This window comes from Vombatus ursinus, unplaced genomic scaffold (genome assembly GCF_900497805.2).
Source record: "Vombatus ursinus unplaced genomic scaffold, bare-nosed wombat genome assembly UNPS02014773.1, whole genome shotgun sequence".
In the NCBI taxonomy this organism is placed as follows: Eukaryota; Metazoa; Chordata; class Mammalia; order Diprotodontia; family Vombatidae; genus Vombatus; species Vombatus ursinus.
This window is the reverse complement of record NW_020954551.1, coordinates 19,626,125-19,648,218: the sequence shown is the minus strand read 5'-3', so window position 1 is coordinate 19,648,218 and position 22,094 is coordinate 19,626,125. Positions and strand designations below refer to the sequence as shown.

At 40.2% G+C, this 22,094-nt stretch overlaps 1 protein-coding gene and 1 pseudogene across 1 annotated transcript in view; both read left to right on the top strand.

Moving 5' to 3' along the window:
- Positions 1–19,077, top strand: part of SHQ1 (SHQ1, H/ACA ribonucleoprotein assembly factor) — a 102,736-nt gene extending 83,659 nt beyond the window's left edge. The window contains exon 11 of the mRNA XM_027863863.1: positions 18,152–19,077. Within this exon, the coding sequence (XP_027719664.1) occupies positions 18,152–18,656 (505 nt within the window). The 3' untranslated portion in view covers positions 18,657–19,077. The remainder of the gene's footprint in view (positions 1–18,151) is intronic.
- Positions 5,676–8,082, top strand: LOC114044275 (annotated as a pseudogene).
- Positions 19,078–22,094: the final 3,017 nt, after the last annotated feature.

The following is a 22,094-nucleotide window of genomic DNA, read 5'->3' as shown; positions in this document are numbered from 1 at the left end:
TTTATCTCTTTAGGATATTGGCTTAATGTTATGCACAATTTAGTGACTTTATGCATAGTTCCAAATTACTTTCCAGAATGGATGGCCAAGTCACAGCTATGCCACCAGTGCATTGATGTCTCATTTTCTCTCCTATTTCCCTTTTTTGTTAATTTTGCCAATCTAGTGGATGTGAAATAGAACCTTAGAGTTGTTTCAAGGTGCATTTTTCTAGTTATTTGTGATTTGGAGCATTTTTTCACAAGATATTGATAGCTTTGATTTCTTCCTTTGAAAACTGCCTGTTCATATCCTTTGGCCATTTATTGATTGGAGAATGACTCTTATTCTTAAAATTTTGAATCAGTTTCTTCTAATATATCTTTGAAATCAAAATCTTTATCAGAAAAACTTGCTGCAAAGCTTTTTTCCTTGTATCTCTTCTAATTCAACTGCATTAAATGTTTGTGTGTTCAGCTGGGTGGCCCAGTGGATAGAAAGCTGTGCCTGGAGTCAGGAACGCTCATCTTCTTGAGTTTAAATCTGGTCTCAGACACTTACTAGCTGAGTGACCCTGGGCAAGTCACTTAACCGTGTTTGCCTTAGTTCCTCATCTGTGAAATGAGCAGGAGAAGGAAATGGCAAACTGCTCCGGTATCTTTAGAAAACCCCAAGTAGGGTGACAGAGTCAGACTCAACTGAAACGATTGAACATCATGTTTATGCAAAAAAATTTTCATTTTATTTATTAAAAATTGTCCATTTTACTTTTTTATATATTCAGAATTGCCCATTATATCTTGTGTGATACTATCACTTGTTTAGTCATGAATTCTTTCTCTGTCCATAGTTTTGAAAGTCATGTTTTTCCTTCTTCCTCTGATTTATGATGTAACCCTTTATCTCTAAGTGTATCCATTTGTAGCTTTTCTTGGTATGTGGTATGAGATGTTGAGCTATACTTAATTTCTTCCAGACTTTCCAGTTTCTTAGAATTGTTACTTTTTACCGACTAGCTGGGGTTTGGGAGTTTATAGTCTAAGCTACTATCTTCTTTGTTTCTGTATGTTTTGTTCCTAATCTGTTCCACTGATCAACCAGTCTTATTTTTAAACCAGTATCAAAACATTTAGATGAGTATTGCTTTGTAGTTTAGATTGAAGTCTGGTACTGCTAGACCTCCTCATTTCTCCTTTTAAAAAAAAATTATCCTTGAGATTTTTGACTTCTTATGTCTTCAAATGAATTTCATTATTATTTTTTAACCTGAATCTTAGTTTCCACTATGTCAGGTGGCCGTGTGAGGTATACTATACTGCCGTAAACCTCTCTGTCTACCTGCCCTCTGAGAAGACGCCAAGATTGGTGAGGTCTCTACATCTCCTCCAATATTCTGTCCTTCACGGCTGGTGGATGGCTTTGGAGATCATGAAGGACACACCAGCTTGAAATAATCTGTCAGTAACATCTGCTTGGTGTGCCATTTGAGGTCTGTAAGGGTCTTAGAGTATGGGAGCATGATAGAGGCTAATGTTTAACCCTGAGGCTGCAATCAGTAGTAGGATCAGCAGCCTCAATTTCTCTAAGCCAGCCAGTCAGTTAAGCCGACCAGAGGCTGCAGACATGCAGGGAGTGAAGTTTATGTAACACCTTTATTTTCTCACTAAGTTGCCTCACTGACTTTACATGCTTGGACTTAGAGCCCAGAGTACTTGGTCTACTCTTGGAGGGCATAATTGTAACATAAAACTTAAGTTTTAAAAGCAAATGCTGAAAATATTCAACAAATGCACGGGAAGCTTTTTACAGCTTTCGGGGGAACAAGACCAGGGAAGCTCCCAGTAGGGTACCAGTCACTCACAAACTTATGTGCATCATTCCTCTCACTTTTTCTTTACTGTGCATAGCTGCAAATGTGCATGGTTGCCACCTTTAAAGTGAAAATGAGATCACTTATGAAATCTTGTGAAATGACTTGAAGTTGCAGAAGTTAAATGTGCTAAGATTCGGTATTGACTCTGTATCCAAAATGGCCCATTCTTTGAGTTATGAGCTAGCTGTTGGTATGAAATGGAAAAATGGAGAATGTTTTTGTTCATGTTGATATATGTTTTTACTCTGCCTGCCCTCTGTTATCCTACTGGATTTTCTTATCTTGTGAATCTCTTTCTGCTTCTCGACACTGGTATATACAAATGTTGGTAATTATGCAGTTGTTCGCCTAGCCCACTTTTGATAATCCTGCATTCACCCCAACTTGAAATAGCCTCGGATGAGTTTCTGACATTGTCACCACAGTTGGCAACTACAGTATTAAAGTGACATATTAAGAATATCCTCTCTTCATTTCGTTTGACCTATAATTCCATGTGTCAAATATGCATTACTTATATTAATGGGAAATTAATGAAAAGTGAATGGTAATTTTTTCTTCCTTCACTTAAAAAAAATAGGAGAGAGAGCCCATGAAAAACTTAGAGAAAAGGACAATTGTGTAGCAATAAAGTAAATGGAATTGTTGACTCTATGAGAACCTTTTACATCTTATTGGAATACTCATAATTACTTTAGTTCCTTCACAGGAATCAATAATTATAGTTTTATTTTATCTTAATATTATTTACAGCTTTTTGGAAAGTTATAGATTGTATTTTCTGACAGGGACTTTTATGATACATTGCCTGTGAATGTCCTTCAAAGAACAGTTTGTTTTTGAGCTTGTATTGTTGGCTACAACATTTTTCCGCTCGTTTTATCACGATCTAAAGTTAACTTTCTTCTGCAGGAATTAAAATAGCATTTCCCTTTTCCTCTTCTTTCTTTTATTCATTTAAACATTTAAGAACTGTTCCCCTAGGTACATGTTGTAGGCCGAGCATTGGCATACACGTAAAAGATTATCTCATGTCTTGGGCAGCGTGGAATAGTTTCCATTTCTATTCTGTGTACTGGCCCTTCATAAACATGAAGACCGGTGTAGTATTTTCTGTGTCTTCTTTTCTTCAGGCTAAATATCCCTAGCTCCTTTTGTTAAACCTCATCAGCCTGGAATCAGGGTCCAGCCTGATGGCCCATCTCTAGAAGCTTTCCAGCTCGTCAGTGTCATTCTTTAATTGTGCTGCCCAACTAATGTGTAGTCTGGCCAGGGCAGAGTTCAGAGGGGCTATCACTTCCCATGTTCTGGCTGAGTCTCAGTGTGTTCTAATGGAGCCTTCACTTTTTATGGCTACTTAAATTGAGCTTGCACAGTGCACCAAAATCCCCTCGAGTGCACCTCTCTCTCTCCCCTCCCCACAGCTGTCTGTCTGCACCTTTCCTATCTTCTGCTCTTAAATTTGGTTCATTCTCTAGCATCCCATTCAACTCTTTGTGACTCCTCTACCCAGTTCCTCATCCTCCCACCTAGAGTTACAGCAGCCCTTTTAATGTTGTGTCTCCCATATATACTGAGGTACAGAAGGACATTATAAGTAAAGTCTGGGTATTACATGGTCGTCTTTTATTTTCTATAACACTCAGTTATAGGGATTAGTAGTTACCTCATAAATAATTTGATGGTGGGGGCACCTAGGTGGTGGATAGAACTCCGGCCTTAGAGTCAGGAGGACATAAGTTCAAATCTGACCCCAGACACTTAACACTTACTAGCTCTGTGATCCCTGGGCAAGTCACTTAACCCCAATTGCATCACCAAAATAATAATAATAATAATTTGATGGCAATGTGACAGCATTTCTTATGTGTGTATGCATTTGGCGAACTGTGTCCTGAGCGTGGGAGATGATATTCCTCTGAGCCCTGCCCTAGCCAGATAACATTCAGTTCTGGGCATCAGAATTTAGGAATGACATTAACAAGCTGGAGAGCTTCTAGAGAGTGTGACCATGACCAGGTTATCGTGGGTCTTTAAGACCAGGCCATACGAGGATGTAACGGAAAGAGCTGGAGATGCTTAGCCTGGAGAAAAGAAGATCTAGGGAAACTGGACCTGTTCAGATGTGTTTGAAGTGCTGGCATGTAGAAGAATGGTTCTGCTTTGTTCAAAAGGACCAAACTCGAAGTAGTGGGAAAAGTTGCTGAGGAGCATATTCAGGCTTGAGAATAACACAATCTGACAAACAGAACTTTCCAGAAGGGCTGTCTGGAGAGAGAGAGAATGAGTTCCTCCTCACCCCAGCAGTCTTCACGTGAAGGCTGGATGACCACTTGAGTGTTTCATGGAAGTTGCTTTTTTCCTTTAAGATTAATAGTTTATTTTTCAGTCAGAACACTTTCCCTTCATCCAGCCCTATAGGACTTTTAATGTCACATTGACCTTATATGAAACACTAGTCCTTGAATTTTTGCTGGGAGTTAGAGTGGTTATGTTCAGTTTTTTAGGACCTTGATTAATTGAAGTGTAGAGAAAATGGAATTGTTCTAAGGTGAAATAAGTGAGTTAGAAATAGAAATCAAGTATCTTAATTTCCTGTCTGCTCTTTAAATCCTCCCAGGCTTAGAAAAATACCCTACACATTTGTCTGAATGTCTTCTAAAACCATATCTACACAAGGCTACTTAATTCAGTACGTTCATTCTTTTGCATGAAGTACTGCAAGTATTTTCAGAGCCATTTTTGGTGGGTGGACCCTTCTACATACCCAACATTCTTTTCACATGCCACTGGCCGCTGGTCTGGGTAATGAGTCAGTGAAGAGATTCTGCTCACATGGTTAAATCTACAAGAACTCAACGCACATTGGCAGTCAGGCTCACGCCCAGCAGTCACTTCTGTATACAAACACATCAGACTGGAAATGCAGAGAGCTACACCAAAACAAAACAAGCCAGCCAATACAAGAACACGCCACGGTTGCAGTTGGTTGCCCTAATATGGATCTCCCATTGTGGTGACTATTTTAATAGCCACCAAGTAAAACTGATTTTGAGTTCATTCCACTTGTTCCAACTAATTTCTTTCAGCTGGTATGAGTGGAGTGCTACAGTTTAAAGAGCACTGAATTTGGAGCCAGAGGTCCTGCATTTGGTTTTCCGCCCTTCCGTGAGCTTTCTCTCTGTGAATTTGGACAAGTCATTTAATCTTTCAGGGTCTAATTTTTCTCATTTGTGAAATGAGCAGGTTGGATTAGATGGACCTGTATGGTCTCTGACCCTTTGTGGTAGGAAAGATTTTTGTATGGGTTGGATTCACTTGTTTTTGATGTCCCTTTCAGCTCTCATTCTATTATTCTTAGTCACACATATGGTGTATGTTCCTCTTAATTTGGTATTTCAAAAAGTAGTTGATTGTTTCATCACATTCATTAAGATATATGGTTTTCCTGTCATTCATTTCTACCTACTCTTTGAGTCCATTTATTCAATGCAGTGTGGTGTGATTCCTCAGTTTTTGTGCTTTAGAGTTATTAGGTCTTCATGATTTGGCTACATTTTTTAAATCTTCTGTTGTTTGATGGATGCATGATCTCTTGGTTTGTTAGGTTAATCCTCTCCACTGGTTCAAATAGTGACCTATATGTGCCTCCTTCTCCTGTGCCATTCTTTCCAGTGTTAGTGATGTTTGAAAGATAACGTAACATGAGGAGTGTACCACAGAGTTTGAGAGGGGCGAGGAATGATATCTGTAAATTCTGAGACATAAAACTAGATTTCATTTCTGGACAAAATTCTGGAATATATTATTAAACAGATGGTTAATGGACATCATGAAAAGAAAGGTATGCTCACAGAGATGGCTTCATTCAGAAGTGTTGGCTGGTCTTCTTCCTAAAAGGGCTCTTAGAAGACCCTCCATCTACCAGATTATCAAGGATAATGACGTGTCCCTTTTAAAACAGAAAGGAAGGGCTCTTCCCTGCTTCTGCCTTCTTGTGACAAATCCTGGGCCACTGGAGGCCTCTTAGGATGCACCAGTAAACACAGACTTTCCTGAGTCCACTGCCCCTGACTGCAAAGGAGACCTGAAAAGCAACACCAAGCTAGACACAGGTTACCCACTTCAGGTCCTTTACTGTGGAGTCTGTTCGTTACCAACAGAGTACTGTGAATATATGCCAGATGTTGCTGAATGAATTTTCCAAATGAGTTTGCAAAACTCACTATAGAAAATTCCCCTAAACAAGAACCTGGAATTGGGGAAGGCCCAGGAACAGCAGGAAAAAGGGAGAAGAAGAAAAAGCAAAAAAGAGGTGAAAGAGGTCAAATAAAACAAAAAAAAGAAGACAGTTGTGCAAAAGGTTAAGATAGCCAAGATTCCTAGAGCAAAGAAGAAATACGTAACAAATACATAACAAGAGTGTGTGGCCTTGCAACTTTCGAGATTGACTCTAAAGAAGCGGGGGAGGGGGGGATCCAAGATGGTGGAGTAAAAACAGTGACTTGCTTGAACTCTCCCCCAAACCCCTCCAAATACCTATAAAAATGGCTCTAAACAAATTCTAAAGCAGCAGAAACCACAAAGAGACAGAGTGAAACAAATTTACAGCCCAAGACATCCTGGATAGTTGATCAGAAAGGTATATTGCGCCAAGCAGGGAGAGGAGCGCAGTTCGGCGTGGGCACGCAGGCAATACAGGCTTCAGCAAACCTGGAGCAGGCCTCAGAGGACTAAATCGCAGGCAGCTGTGGCAGTTTCCAGACTTCTCAACCCATGAATGCCAAAGACAACTTAGAAGGTCAGTGGGAAAAGTCTGGGTCTGTAGTAAGAGAGAGAAGCGTAGTGGGGTCCCAGCCCCACTCCCCAAGCTTGGCTCCGGGGCGGCAGCTGCTTTAAGGGCTTCTGGCCCATAGACTGAGGGGGAATCCAACGGCTGATCAGAGGGGGATTGCAGGAATCTCTCTGCTGGTGCAAGATTCTCTTGCTTTGCTCGTGCTTGGATCTGGGTCACGGTTCTGGGTGGCAGTCCTGGAGGCTAGGAGGGGCACTGGCGTGGTGGAGCTTGTAGTGGCCGTAGAGAGGAAATCCTTCTCACAGTTCCAAAACAGAAAAGAGTGCTTGTGGTCACTCATAGACCAGAGCACAGGCCAGGAAAGGAATGAACAACTTACCGTTGATCATAGTACCTTGGAAGAACTGAAAATTTACAGGTCCCTAGATGTATCTCTGAAAACAGCTGCACAAAACCCCTGAAGCTTGGGACAGTACATTCTCCATACTGGAAGCAGACCCCTACCTTAACAGAGAGTTTATAACTTAAGTGATTGGCTGAGATCATGAGCAAGCAGCACAAAAAGAGACAGACCATAGAGTCTTACTTTGGTGACAAAGATGATCAAAACATACAACCAGAAGAAGACAACAAAGTCAAAGCTCCTACATCCAAAGCCTCCAAGAAAAATAGGAATTAGTCCCAGGCCATGGAAGAGCTCAAAAAGGATTTTGAGAAGCAAGTAAGAGAAGTAGAGGAAAAACTGAGAGCGATGCAAGAAAATCTTGAAAAACAAGTCAACAGCTTGCTAAAGGAGACCCAAAAAAATACTGAAGAAAATAGCACCTTAAAAAATAGCCTAACCCAAATGGTAAAAGAGGTCAAAAAAGCCAATGAGGAGAATAATGCCCTAAAAACAAAATTGGTTGAATGGAAAAGGAAGTCCAAAAGCTTACTGAAGAAAATACTTCCTTAAAAATTAGAATGGAGCAATTGGAAGCTAGTGACTTTATGAGAAATCAAGACAGGTAAAACAAATCCAAAAGAATGAAAAAATAGAAGAGAATATGAAATATCTCATTGGAAAAACAACTGACCTGGAACATAGATCCAGGAGAGACAGTTTAAAAATTATTGGACTATCTGAAAGCCATGATCAAAAAAAGAGCCTAGACATAATCTTTCAAGAAATTATCAAGGAAAACTGCCCTGATATTTTAGAACCAGAGAGCAAAATAGAAATTGAAAGAAGCACAAAGATTTTTTGCTCAGAAATTCTCCTGTGGTGCCTCAATTACAGGGGAGGATGAAATCATCATTTAGAGAGACTTTACAGATGACATTATTAATGTAATTCAGGAGAAGTGGCCAGAGGTGCACGATGACAGCATTGAGGATCTTGGAGAAGTAAAGAAGGGATTTTAAAAATTTGTCTGTATTTAATGACCTGAAGTTATAGTTGATGTAGTCAAAGGGACAGAAGCCTTTTAAAATATATATATATACATATATATATATATATGTATATATATTTATCCTACAGTAAAACTGTAGACTACTCTTATTCTTGGCATTTCACTGTTCTGTACAAGGCTGCTTGTGTTTTTTCATTTGTTTTATTTTTTAAATTGCCAAAGTCCAATGAACTGGGGAAATCCATCATGCTTATGCATGAAATAGAGATTTAGTTAAATTAAAAAAATTTGGTCATAGGGTTAAAAAAAATAAAACAGAAGGAAAGGTTTCAGCATAAAAAGAAGGAAAATTGATTGATAACCTGTGTTTGGAGGTTAAGGGTAGAAGAATGTCACACAGAGGAGAAAGAAATAAAGGAAGATCAGTAAACACCTCGATCCAAGAAACAAATTTAAGTCGCTTCCTGGAAAGGGAGGAGGCTGATACTTGAGGAGGAAGCAACTGCCTGCCATTCAAGGAATGATAAAGATCTCTACCTAGATCAGCCACTGAGGCTCAGAGAAAGAAGAAGAAAGGAGGGGTGGTGGGTGACCCCAAAACTGGAGAGGTTTTGTTGACTCTCACTTTGTTTTGTATGCCAAGTTTTTTGCAGATTCATTTTATTGCCATGCTACTTTTGACCATGGTGTGACATAGTATTAGTTGTTATCTTTGGTCACCCCGCTCCCTAATGTTTTGCAACTGACCATAAATAATAAACTGATATCGTCCTTGGCTTTCATCCTCTCTCCTTTGGTGAGGTCAAGTTTCTTTGAACTGAGGCAATTTCTGAGCTCTTTGGCCTCCTGTTAATGGTGATTTTTTTTGTTTATATCCTTTAAATTACTCTGAGAAATGGGGGTAGCCAGAGGCAATGTCTTTAATTTTTTTACACATCTTATTTTTCAGCCAACAATTTATTTAAATAGGTCAGGTTAAAGCTTTTGTAATTACAGTGTTGTCTTTCTGTCTTCATCCTAATTTGATGTTAATTTTGACCTTTGCCCTAACCAGTTGATGTTCTGACTGTGTACCAGTAGCTGGTTCTAAAATAACTCCTAGGTCAGCAGCCAGTTGTTTACTGTTAGGATATAATCAATTGTATTTTTAAAAATGATTCTGTTGTCTTTAAGAAAATATTCATGGTAGGCAGCCATGGGGCTTCTGAAGAATCTGTAGCCCATTGAACCTTATCGTTTCTCAGTTCCAAACTCTGTTTCCCACCATGGCTTTTCTTGTCTGCCCCGTACCTGTCTTTGAAGTGACAGTGAAGGTCACTGAGTGTCAAGGTGTGTGTTAACTTGGAGTATCTTGTTAAGTTCTTCATAGAATTGGCACTGTGGTAAATGCTTGTGTCTCATTTGATCCTCACAGCGACCCTGGGAAGCAGGAGCTGTTATGGTCCCTATTTTACTCATGAGGAAATGGAGGCTGACAGAGGTTCAGTGCTTTCAGTATCTGAGGTGGGATTTGAACTCAGGTCCTGATTCCAGGTCTGCACTCTGTGCCCCATGGCGCCGCCAGCTGCCTGCAGCAGATGTCAACACATAATCTGCAGCTGTGTTCAGTGTTTCCTCTGCCTATGCTTATCAGGGTCACAGCCTAGTGTTCCGTGAACCGAGGTTTCTTGTTTCATTTGGGCTCATCATGAAACCAGCTCTTTATTAGGAGACCTTGTAAACCATCCTATTTAGCTGCAACTTCTTTATTTCTTCTCTTTGCATTTAAATTGAGACTGCTCATGTGTATGTGGTTTAATTTTTCCAGTCATGTATGGGCTTGTTAGCTATTGAGCAAAGATCTCACATTCAGAATATGAGTACCTAAACTAATTTGTCTAGAGGACATGAAGTTGGTGAGATTCCTAGTACCCGCTGCTCTCTTTTTTATCACTTTGGATGCAGAAAGGTGGTCCCACACATGTCTTAGGCCCACTTGGTGTGTTTATCTGTTGCATCAGATCCCGTAGCCAGAGGATCAGTACTGAGCGGCCCCGCCTGCTGGCAGTGAACCTTGCTTCCTGAGCAGGGCTGGGCCTTCCTTAGCAGGTACAGCTGCTCTTGTTAGGACCATCCCAGGAAGTTTCACAGGCTGAGAGGACCTGCAGGAGCTGGTACTTGCTGGCATAGTCTTCTGTAACTAGGGGGCTGCTGAGGCCTGCTCATATCAGCTTGTGAAACCAGACTCTGAAATTTTCAGTATTTACACCTCAGAAATTGGCAAATGCTACAAATCAGGACTGGATTTATTGTTTTATTGGTGGTCTGAACTTCAGAAATTGATGGATAAAATGTTAATATTGCAGATGAAACTTAGAAGTGTGTCATGCATGGGTTCTCTTTCCCCACCCCCCAAGAGCTGGTTGGTAAACATTTACAAGTATACTCCCTGTCTAAAACCTCGTGCCATATTGGGGCATGAGAATGGAATGTTGTCTTCTGGGTTCTTAGCAGTCAGGTTTAGGAGCCTTCACTTCTTTGGAGACGTTGTCCACGTTTCCTGAGTCGTGTACCCTGTTGCCTCTTGCCGTCAGACCTGCTGCTGCTTCACTTCTCCCCACTTGGAGCGCTTCCCGCTAGAACGTATCTCTAGAAGCGTTGCCTTCAGACCCTGTGGAAATCCATCCATTCAGCTTTGGAACTTTTGCCCTAGGAATGAGTGAGCTGTCTTCATTAGTGAATGCTATAGGGCATTCCTTAAAGAAATCTCCTGTAGTGGTCATAGAATGCATAGGTTGTTTGTCTGCTGTCCTGTTTTGCATATCATGGGTAGAGAATCCTACTTCACTTTCTCAATTTGAAGCTTATTACAACTATTTTTGGAATGAATTCTTTTTCTGTATGCAATGATAAATTTTTCTGAAATATGCCCTGTTGGTGACTGAGTAAACACTAAGTGATTAGGTCATCCTGGTCAGGTGAAAGATCCCACTGTGACATCTTTTGCTTCTTACAAGAAAAAATATCCAATCACCTGAGCACCAACCAGTGCCCTGCTTTGGCAGCCCTCAAAGAGCAAAACATGCCGTAAGGGGTTGAATGAACTTTGGTTGCAACTTCTGCTCACATTTGAGTTTGCTTATCCTTCCAGCATCAGGGAGAAAATGTAGGTATATGCTTCATTCTAGGGTATGTGTGGAATTGTCAGTGAAGTTTTAGATGAGGTATTTTCAATAGAAAAATTAAAAGGTGATCAATGTGTCACCATGCATTAAAAAAAAAAAAAACTTGGGTCTCCTCATCTTTTTCTACCAGGCTGAAAGTGCAGGGGTCACTCATGTTCCCTGCAGGGAGGGAGGCACCATATTGATGTTAAACCTAGTGCGGGCCAATTGGCATAGTCCACTGAGTGGCTTAGAATTTCCATGCTCAAGAGATCCAGCAGCCTCAGCCTCCCTTGTAGTTGGGATACAGGCATGCACCACTATGACCAGCTTCATTATGCGTTTAAAAAAAAAAAAACCTCCTATGCCATTCAGATACATCTTTATAGCGCTGTAGGTTTTGCAAAGCACTCAGCTGAATTCTGAGCAAAACATGACGTGGTTTTCCTAAGATTCTAAAGATGCCTTAAGCTAAACGGGGCAGGTTGAACTGTATATTTCAGTCCTGTATGACTGTTTCAGGAATGTACACTCATTACTTTTTCTACTTCATACTTAATAAACACAATTCCCCACCCCTCCAACTTCTATGTTATGAATACCCCAGGAAATAGAATATAAAGGTCTTTACAAATCACTGAGCAGAGAACAAGCACTTCACACTTTGGCCTTGTAGGAGCCACGTATTATATTATTGGTGGCTGCTCCCGTATCGCTGGGTCTGCCTTGCAGGTTAGCCGCTTTTGGCAGAGGAAATGAAACCTCGTCAGTTATTGCAGGATTTATAGTAGACCCGCTGCTGCAGGAAGTGGTGAGAAGCTGATTGATGGTCTGAGGCAAAACTCTCAAGTAAGAAACAGGATGCATGCTTTCTATTTTTACCCAGTTTTCTTTTCCTACATTTCTTTGTTCCATTTGCACTACGGCTTGGCTGTTTATCAATAAATAAGTCTATGGTCCAATTTTCTTGTAAAGTACACACCAAATTTAAAACAATGGCAATAAATAGATATCAACACAGCTATGTTAAGGGTGTGCTGCAGAAGTTAGATCCATATGGTTTGTGGTGGTTGGTTTTTTTAACCTCTCACAGAATATTCACAAAGTGTGATTGGGGGCTGTGTTTTCATACCCTAAAAACGGTGATACCTCAAATATAGCCATAATCCCATCAACATCTCATTTTGGCAAACATTTTTAAGTGCCTGCTGTGAGAAAGGCACTGTATTAGTCTACAGAGATAATATGGCACAGACCCTGCTGTAAAGAGAGTCTGCAATCTAACAGAGAATTGGGGAATGGTCAAACAGAGCGGTCAGGGGTGGACCCTTAGTGGAGAATGTTGGACTTGAAGTCGGGATGACCTGAGGTCGAATCCTGCCTCCAACATCGTCAGCTGTGCATGGCCCTGGATGGTCACGTTGTCTTTCTTGGCCTTAGTTTCCTCATCTGTAAAGTGCGAATAATAATAGTACCTTCTTCTCAGGGTTTTTGTGAGGATCAAACAAAATAAGTCCTTCTCTCCCTACCCCGCCCACCCCCATAACGCTCTAGTCTGAGGCTCGTTTAATCTCATCAGTTCCCATGAGTTCAGTCTTATTGCTATGCAGAAGACTCCCATGTCTTTATCTCCAGCTCTCCTCTCTTTCCTGAACATTACCAGCATTACCCATGTTACCAACACTTAAGTGGCCCATATGCATTTCAAAATCAGCATTTTCAAAATAGAACTCATTTTGTTTTCTCCTAAACCTGTCCTCCATCAGATTTCCCCCGTTTCTGTGGCAGGCACCACCATCTTTCCAGTTGGCCAGGCTTGCAACTTGTTCTCAATTCTCTCTCCTGTCTTGTCCTCTCCTGGCCTCTCCTTCTTTGCCTTCCTCTCCTCTCTCCTCCTTTCTCCTCTCTCCCTTGTCTCTCTACCCCAACATCCAGTGAGTTGCTAGGTCTTGTTGATCCAGGTTAAACCTTGACTATCAGTAGTAGTCTCTTAATTAGTCTCCTTGCTTCCAGTATTTGCCTAAACCATTCTCCACCCAGCTGACAAATTGATGTTCTTCAGATTCAGATCTGACCATGTCATGCCTCTCTCTGCTCAAAAATCTTCATTGGTTCCCTGTTGCCTTTATGATAGAAACACAAAATCTTTAGCTAAGGCTTTCACTCCCTTCATAATATGATTCGCAGATGTCTTTGCAGAATTATTCCATATTATTCCCCTTTACTTTCTCTTTCAGTCTAAATAAGTCAGATAATTGGTTCATTTCATCTCCTGCCTTTGTGGTCTTTGTAATAGTGTTGGAGAGATTGTGGAAAGACAGGCATGCTAAGCCCCTATTGGTGGGACTTTAAATTGGTCCAACTATTTTGGAAAGCTATTTGGAATTATGGTTAGAAAGTAACACTATCTATACCTTTTGACCTAGAAATCCCGTATCAAGGCATGTACCCCAATGAGGTAAAAGGTAGAAAGGTCTGATATTCAATAGAGTGTGGCATCACTTTTTTTTTTTTGGTAGTAGTAGTAATAAAGAACTGGAAACAAACTAGTTGTCATCAGTTGAAGAGTTTCTGAGATGTTCGAATGGGAGTTATTAGTGCTTAGCACGAAATGACAAATATAAAGAATCCCCAAAAGAGTGGGAGATTTAGATGGCACAAATTGAAACAAGAAGAACCAGGAGAATAGTGGACACATTTTCTACAACCTTGTGAATGAAAAAAAAAATGACCACAGAAAATTGAGTCTGTGAATATGATGACCAAACTTTGTTGGAAGACACATGAGACTACACCTTCTTCACTCCCTTCTTTGCAGAGGTGGCAGGTGATGGGCACTGTGTTAGCCCTGATTGATATGTTCCTTTTTCTTAAACTGCTTTTCTCTCTCTTTTATTTTATTATTTTATTTTTACTTACTTTATTTTCCCGAAACTCTTTTAGTCTTTGTTATAAGGGATGGTTCTTTGAGTGGTAAAGGGGAGAGTGATATATTGGGGGACTGAACCAAACTAAAAAGCCAGCGACCCACCATGGGATTCCCTCCCACTTCCCCAGTCCCTCTCAGACTCCTCAACTGCCTCCCTGGTCCAGCTCAGCCGGCACCAACGGGAAGGTTTGGCTGACCCTTGTCTCCCCAGGCTCTTCTGCCTGAAATGAGTTTACATGACTCTTTTTTCTTGTCTTTATATTCCCAGTGCCCAGAACAGTGCCTTTCATGCATTAGGTGTCTCATAAATGTTTATTGAATTGAATGGAATGATTTGAATTGCTGGGGTGGCTGCAAATGTGGATGTCAAATGCTGTAAACAGGTTAAGGAGAACGAGGACAGAGATGGGTATCTTGAATTTAGCCACAGGGAGACCATTAGTGACCTCCAAGTGAATTCTTTTCCTTGAAGTGATGGTAACACAAGCCAGATTGGAAGGAGTAGAAGTAGTAAAAGAGCCTTCTCTTTGTAGAAGTTTGACTGTGAAAGGGGAGAGAGAGTTAGAAGATGTGATGGTTGGAGGATGTAACAGGTCTGGGGAAGGAAGTGTCTGGTGGTTTTCATCCTTGAAGCGGGGATGTGAGGTTGACAATTTAGCCTGTGAATGAAAGGAGATGGATGGTGGAGAAAGGTCAGAGAGGAGACGAGAGGGGTTAGACCTGAAGGTGCAAGTGGAGAACAGAATGGTAAACAGAATAAAAGGCCTTTTTAAAAATGGATCACATGGCAGAGGTTACCCACCTCACTACTTAAGGGAAATGTTCTAAACGAATTTTTAAAAAATATGACATTTACTATAGCTCACATTAGTTGTCCTGTCATGTCTTTCATCAGTGAACTCATTGTCATTAGGCAAAGATCCTTATGTTCCTAATGTCAGTCAGTCAATAAACATTTATTAAATGCCTGCTATGTGCCAGATGCCATGCTAAGCACTGGATGTATGTTCATGGCAAGAGAAAGATAAATGATAACTGGGAGGTTTTTTTTTTTTTTTTTTAAATATTGAGTGTATATATTCTGTCTGATCCCTTGGGTCCATTCCAACTCTGTCATTACAAGATTTTGTTAGGATTTTCATTAAATAATGATGTTATTTATTTTGCATGTATATTTCTTGATGTGAAAGTTTTCTAGTCCTCATGAGTATTACAATGAATAGAGAAAGCACTGACTGTTTTAAAGTAGGTGCTTTCTGAGGTGAGTCCATTAAAATAGCACAGTATGGGCTCCATAAGGAATGGCAGCTTTAAAACCAATTTACGGTTTTATCAATGACTGAGAAGACCAATGCACTTTGTGGTGTTGCTTTTTTGGAGGGGATGGCTTCCTGTTCTTCAGATGTCATTACTAAGCAATTTGTCTAGGGAAATGGAGTCCAAATGAACCTTACTTTTATTCCTTAGGCAATGGACTTCTGTTCTATAGCAGTGATACTCATAAATGTTTATAAAGCACCTTTTTCTAAGCACCCTTTCTAAGGGGTTTGGAAAGCATCCTGTGTATGTCTCTAGCTGCAGTCACAACATCTGACTGAATTGGGGAGGTCAGGTGGTTGTCACCCTCATTTTACAAGTGTGAGATAATGAGGCAGAACAGTGAGTTGATTTGCTTGGAGGTCTCAGAGCTCATGAGCAGCAGAAAGAGAAATAAAACCTGGTTCCTGATTCAAAGCCTGCCACTTTTGTCACTCTATAGTATAGTATCTTCTGCCCGTGTTATGTTATATTGTGGGTTAGTCCCTTTAAACTTTTTCTTAAGGAGCCTAGAAGGTTCTATCAGCTGCTACTCCAGGAGGACCCAGGGGAACTACAGCTTGCTCTGTCTTTTTTAGGGTCCTGGCGGTTTGGGTTGAAACCACGCTTATGGTTGTCATTTCTCTAGTTCATCTGATAAGGCAATCCAGGGTCTGGGAACCAAGGTTAGAGGCGAATGATTTGGGAATTTTGGAGGTGTTACTTGGGAAAAGGAAATCAGTAAAGAGTATTTGAAAGTAAGAATTAAGATAAGGGCCTTGCTGTAACTTGGGACTCTTAACTAAAATGGCAAGTGTCTATCTTTTTGTCTGGTATATTGAATAACTGAATTTTCGTTAAATCAGATTTGATTTCAAAAGAACATTTGCATATAAAATTAAAACTCATGTGGTTTTGTTCTATGCGTGGTTCAACTGCCCCAGTGAAGTTCCTCTGCTACGAATGATCATTGGGAGTAAATCTTAGCTGATAAAATTCAGACAAGGCAGCTGACAAAGTGAATGTGATGACATGGATCCACCATGGCATTGTGGAAAAAATTCTGGTCCAGAGTTCAAGAGAAAGCTGGGCTTAAGTCTGTGAACATGGGCAAGTCAATATGTTAGCCTCCATCTCCTCACCTTTAAGAAACGCTCTTAAGATGGTTGCAAGGGAGAGATAAAGTAATCAGGAAACTTTAAAGCACTACATAAATGTCTTCACTTCTTCCTGCTGACTCCCATGCTAATATAGATTGTGTAGTAGGCTCAGTGGCAGTATAAGGAATGACTGTGGCTAACTAGACATCTGTGTACATCCCGTTAAACTTTACAGGCCCAACACAGAAGCCGCCACTGCCCTCTGCTCCCTAACCTCCACCAGTTGTCACCACCCAGAAGTTTGCTTTCACCAGATGATCTCTTCACACTGATTAACATGTGCTCAGCTTGTTCATTCTGTATCAGGGGTTCTTAACCTGAAGCTCATTAACTTTTTTTTTTTTAAACATTGATAACTGTATTTCAATATAATTGGTGTCCTTTGTATAATCTATTTTATTTTATGCATTTATAAAAGTTATTTTGAGAAGGGGTCTGTAGGGGTCTTTTATAATGAATGAAGCCCATGTTGTAAGAGGAATGCAGTGAAAATGGACTTAATAAAAGTTTTTTTAATAGTTCAGGAATGAAAGATTGTATATGTTTTCATTGAAGTCAAAACTCTGTGCCTTCAGTCCTCCTTGCTAATATCACAGTGCTCATTTCAGACATTTACACTGACTCTTTTCTCACGGTTTCCATTTCCCATTTCTTGGATTGTTTGTAGTCTATGCTTCAGTTAGGACTATTATTAATAATAGAGGATGGAAGCTGGGCCCTGACGTCTTGTAAAATGAGGATGTGTGTAATCTAGATCTCCATTGGTCTTCTGTGCCATGGTTTTAAATGTAACTGGTGCCATGCACAACTTTGGGTGTGTAGATGCCATCCTGTTAAATAAATCAAGTTAATTCTGGAACTACACTTTAAAGAATGCTTCCTGTGCTTTTGAATTGTTGGACAAAAGCAATTTTACAGCCCTTTCAGAAATGAGTAATTCACTCCAACTGATCTCACAGTCTTCTTCCTCTGTACCAAACTTACCTCCTCTGTTTCCTGGGCTCTCTGGAAATTCTTGTACTCTAGCACAGAGTTAACTTGGCCTATGAGAACATCAGTCCCACCATTGACACTCTTACTGTGGCTGGTTCACACCATTATAAATTTGATCCACCTTCTGACCTGCATAACATTGTATTGTACCAAACAACTGAAGTCTATTGTAGAAATAGTAATACGTGATTGTGTCTGCATTTTCACAAATGAAGATGAACCTGTGTGCTCTAACCTTCAATGTGCACTCCAACCCCATTTTGCCTTCTAGCCATGGATATGTTATGCGTTTGTATATCTCTCCCCATCTCCCAGCTGTGTTGCTGAAGCCACTGCCTGTAGCTTTTCTCTGAAAGATGGGGATGAGATTTTTGTCAGGGATAGGGAGGATGCTGTATGACTATGTACTTTGTGTTGACATTTTGCATTTTTAAAAAGTTCTGCCTTAATAATGAATTTATTCAGTGTTTATAACTTAAGTGATTCAGGAGAGGAGCCACTTTGAAATATATAAGCCATGATTTTCACCCAAGGAAAAAAACACTTTTTGTGGAGTTGTCTAATGTATCTTTAATTTTGTTTATTTAAGGTCCAGAAAGTTGGCAAGCCTTGCTGAAACTCTGCAGAGAACTTACCTTACAAAGGGTCAGCTGGGGTTGGAAATAGAAGAGCTGGAATCAGCCGCACTGCTTGTGCAGGGGGAAGAAACTGAGTTAGAAGTCCCCTGGTCAGTTTCCAGTCAGCAACTCTCTGGCTTAGATTCACTCCCAGGGGGCTCTGCCAAATCAGACGAGATTTCGTCATCTAAGACAGAAGACTTGAGTGTGGACAGAGCTAAGCCTGCAGATTGCGAGGGTGGGAAAATCAATTCTTTGGAAGAAAATGCAACCCTGAATACTGATGCTCTTGAATTTTATATAAAACCCGACATCTGGACATGTGATATTGGTCAAGAAAAGCCAGTCAGTTCTTCACAGTCTCCCAAGGCTTCTGCTCCACTCATCGTAGAATTGGAAGAAGAAATGGAAACTCAACCTCAGCCTTGTCAACAGCATGAACCTTCACCAGTGGACAAAGGCAAACAGCCCACCTAAGCTCGTCAACATCTCCATGTCACTCAAGATCTCGTTGTTAAAAGGAGCATCAGATTTCTTACTCTGTTGCTGCTTCTGCTGAATAAAAATCTATCATGAGTCTGTAACGGTGCATTTTCTTTTTTTAGTATTGGTAGCACTGTTTTGACAGAATTAATGTTCAGTGTCCTTGTTTCAAGTTTAAACATAAAGTTTTCAAGTATTATGACAGTGTAATGAACTTTTGGAAATGAAAATGAGTGTTCTAGCAGACTGTAAGCTCTTGGAGGGCAGAGCCAGTTTTGTTTTAGTCTTTGTAGCCTTAACACATAGTACAAGTGCCTGGTGCAAAGTAGATTTTTAATAAATGTTTGTTGAAATGAATCTAAGATGTGAATATTTCAAGTACAAATTCAATAATAAACCACTGCTTTTGATGAAATTGAGTAATTATTGGTCTCTTTTCAGGAGGATTTTTACTTCAAAAGATATGAAAAAGTACCTCTTTTATTTTGCAAAATATTTGCATAAAAATTTAATTTTTTGTTAGCCTATCCCATGGGCCACATACAGTTGTGGTATAGCGATAAAAACCAGTTGTTTTGTAAGCAGTTGACCCAAGTTCATATTACAGCTGTTGCATGGAGGTTGGTCAAGGGTAGAATGGGGTGTCATCATGGGGAATTTCCCATGAGAATAGAAGATAAGATGAGGAGAATCCAATAGAAGAGCTTAGCCAGTTTTCAAGGCCAGAGAGGTAGGAAAATGTAAAGATGAGAATCGGAATCATTAGTTTCACTTACGGACTGTGAAGAAAGATCACAGGGATTCTGGTCATCTCTGGCTAACAGTTATTAGCAGGTAGGATACACAAAGGCTGCCATGAATACCTGTAATTAAATAAGCAGCCACAGGGATTCAGATCTATGATACCTTGATTCATTTATTCTTTCTAACCTCTTGTTACTTGCAGAGCCAAATCTTGTTATGAGAAGTTACATTTTTGCACCCAGATAATCTCTAACGTGACTCCTTCAGCACATACGTGTTCTGAACAGCTGGTTTTCTTTTTTTAATTCAGAATAATGTGGACAGACCAGTGTGATGACATTGTGATAGCTATTGATATTTGTTCTAAATAAGTTGGTAGTAGAGCAATTGAGGTATTGAAATATATTGCTGTAGACTACATTATGGGCAGCTAAATGTGTTAGTAGATAGAGGCCAGCACTGGAAGTCAAGAAGACCAGGGTTTGAATCCTGCCCCAGACACTTGCTAGCTGAGGGTACTTCAGATAAGCCATTTACCCTCTCTCAGATTTAGTTTCTTCATCTGTAAAATGGTGATAATAGCAGCAACCTATTGTGCATGGTTGCTGTGAAGATGAAATGAGATGATTTTAGGTAAAGCTCTTTGCAAACTTTAAAGTGACGTATGTATAATTGTTAGCTATAGTAGGATTAAAATATCTTAATGGATATTTTCCAGAAATATTTAAATCATAAACTGTTTACTCCTTGAAAACTCTCCTGCTCATAAACAAATAACCACCAGGGTATATTGATTAGGAACTAGAAGTATTAAAACATAGTTTATGTTGAATTACGATGTAGTACGTTGCTATACAGAACAGCATTATTAAGATTTTGGTGGGGAGGTAGCAAACTTTACTGCCTGCTACATACTAGAAATATGACACCAATTTCAATATCCTATCCCATCGAACCGGGATACTGTATCTTTAAGAGGAAATGGAATCCTGAGACACAGCGGTTATACTCATTCAGAATTATCTGTTCATTCTGATAGAGAGAAAGTGAGTGATTGAGGTGCAGAGAGAATTAGGACAACTCTCTTGAGAACTGGTTTACACTCTTACAAAGAAGTATCTATAAAGAGAATTCTTGAGAATTTTATTTTTAATTGGTATTCTGAGACAGCAGAGTGGTAACACTGTGTCTCCAGAACTGAGGAAGTAAATAGTGGTAGTGATACTTAGAGGGGGCTCAGGCTGTGTGTCTGAGTTCCATATCTGGTGCAGTGAATCATTCTGGACACCGAGGATTCAGGCAATCTTGTACCAAAAAATGTATTCCGGTGCCTTTACGTGAAAGTAATTCAGTAAGATAAAAACCACTATCAAGAAGGTTAAAAGCAGACGGTAAGAAGTTTTTCTCAGGTCTCAGGAGCTCCTTGCCAATGTCCAAAGAACACTTTATACTCTCCTTGCCTAAAGGGCCAATAGATGGATCTCTCCCTGGTCAGTTCTACTTGGAAGCAACTCTAACCCAAAGTGCCCCAGGTCTCCCCCAACTTTCTTATTTGAAGTAGTCCTGGTTGATGATGTGGGAGTGTTAGGGATTAATTTATGCCTTCCTCATTTGACTAATGTTGACCTATGACACTTTCTTCTTTTTCACAGCTAATATGTTATAATTAACTTGTATTTGTTTTGTTGTTTGCTATGCTTAATAAATTCTGTAGCACTAACCTTAATATTTATTTGGGCCTAGGATATAAGGTAGTTTGATTAGAGAGATGAGCAAAATGTTAGGAGACAAGATGTTTTTCCAGTTTAATAAATAACATTTAATAGTGTGAGGGCTCAAAGCTGGTTGATTATTGAGTTTTTAAAATTTGTCATTTATGAGGAAATATAATAATACCCTATGATTGCCTTAGAATGCAAGATGAGGATGAATGAAAGTACGAACCGTTCATTAGAAATGAGGGTGATTACCCTATATAGGCTACACAAGAGAGGTGTCAACCGTAAAACCCTGGTACATTTGGGGGCTTATACGGGATCTCTCTTATGTGGCATTAAACAATAGTAGTGTGGCATGTTTCAGCCCAGCAAAAGGGGATAAAGTGCTTGATTTGGAGAGGAAAGTGTCCCCTTCCTTCACTGCCACCATGGTAGAGCTCTCCTGAAGAACTTTATTTCCATAGGAGGTTGATGTGATCACTGGAGCTTATTCTGGAAGAACACTGTACCCGTTAGAAGAGAGAGGGGTTGGGTTTCCAGGAAAACATCTGATAAGAGTGGAAAGAACATTAGGTTCCTTCTGATTGCCACTTATTAGCTGTACTTGGTCACGTTACTTCCTCTCTGAGCCTGTTTCCTCATCTTTAAAATGAGAGAGTTGGACCATATTGTGTGCTAGTGAAAACTGGTTTGACAAGTATGGCCCCGAACCCCGACCCAGGACGCATGTATATGAAGGCTCAGCTGACCGAAAGACTAAGCACTTCCCCATTTCCTAGACACTTGCCTGATGTGGCACAGAGTTACATTTCCTGAGTCCCTGCCCCTTACTCCTAATTACTTATTAGGCAACTCAGATAATACTTTGGTTTTTTGATTACACCATTGCCTTGCCCCACAGGTAACGGGCCAGACTTCCACTAATGTCACATCGAGTTTAAGCCTTAAAGTGGTTGGAGCCTGAGGATCA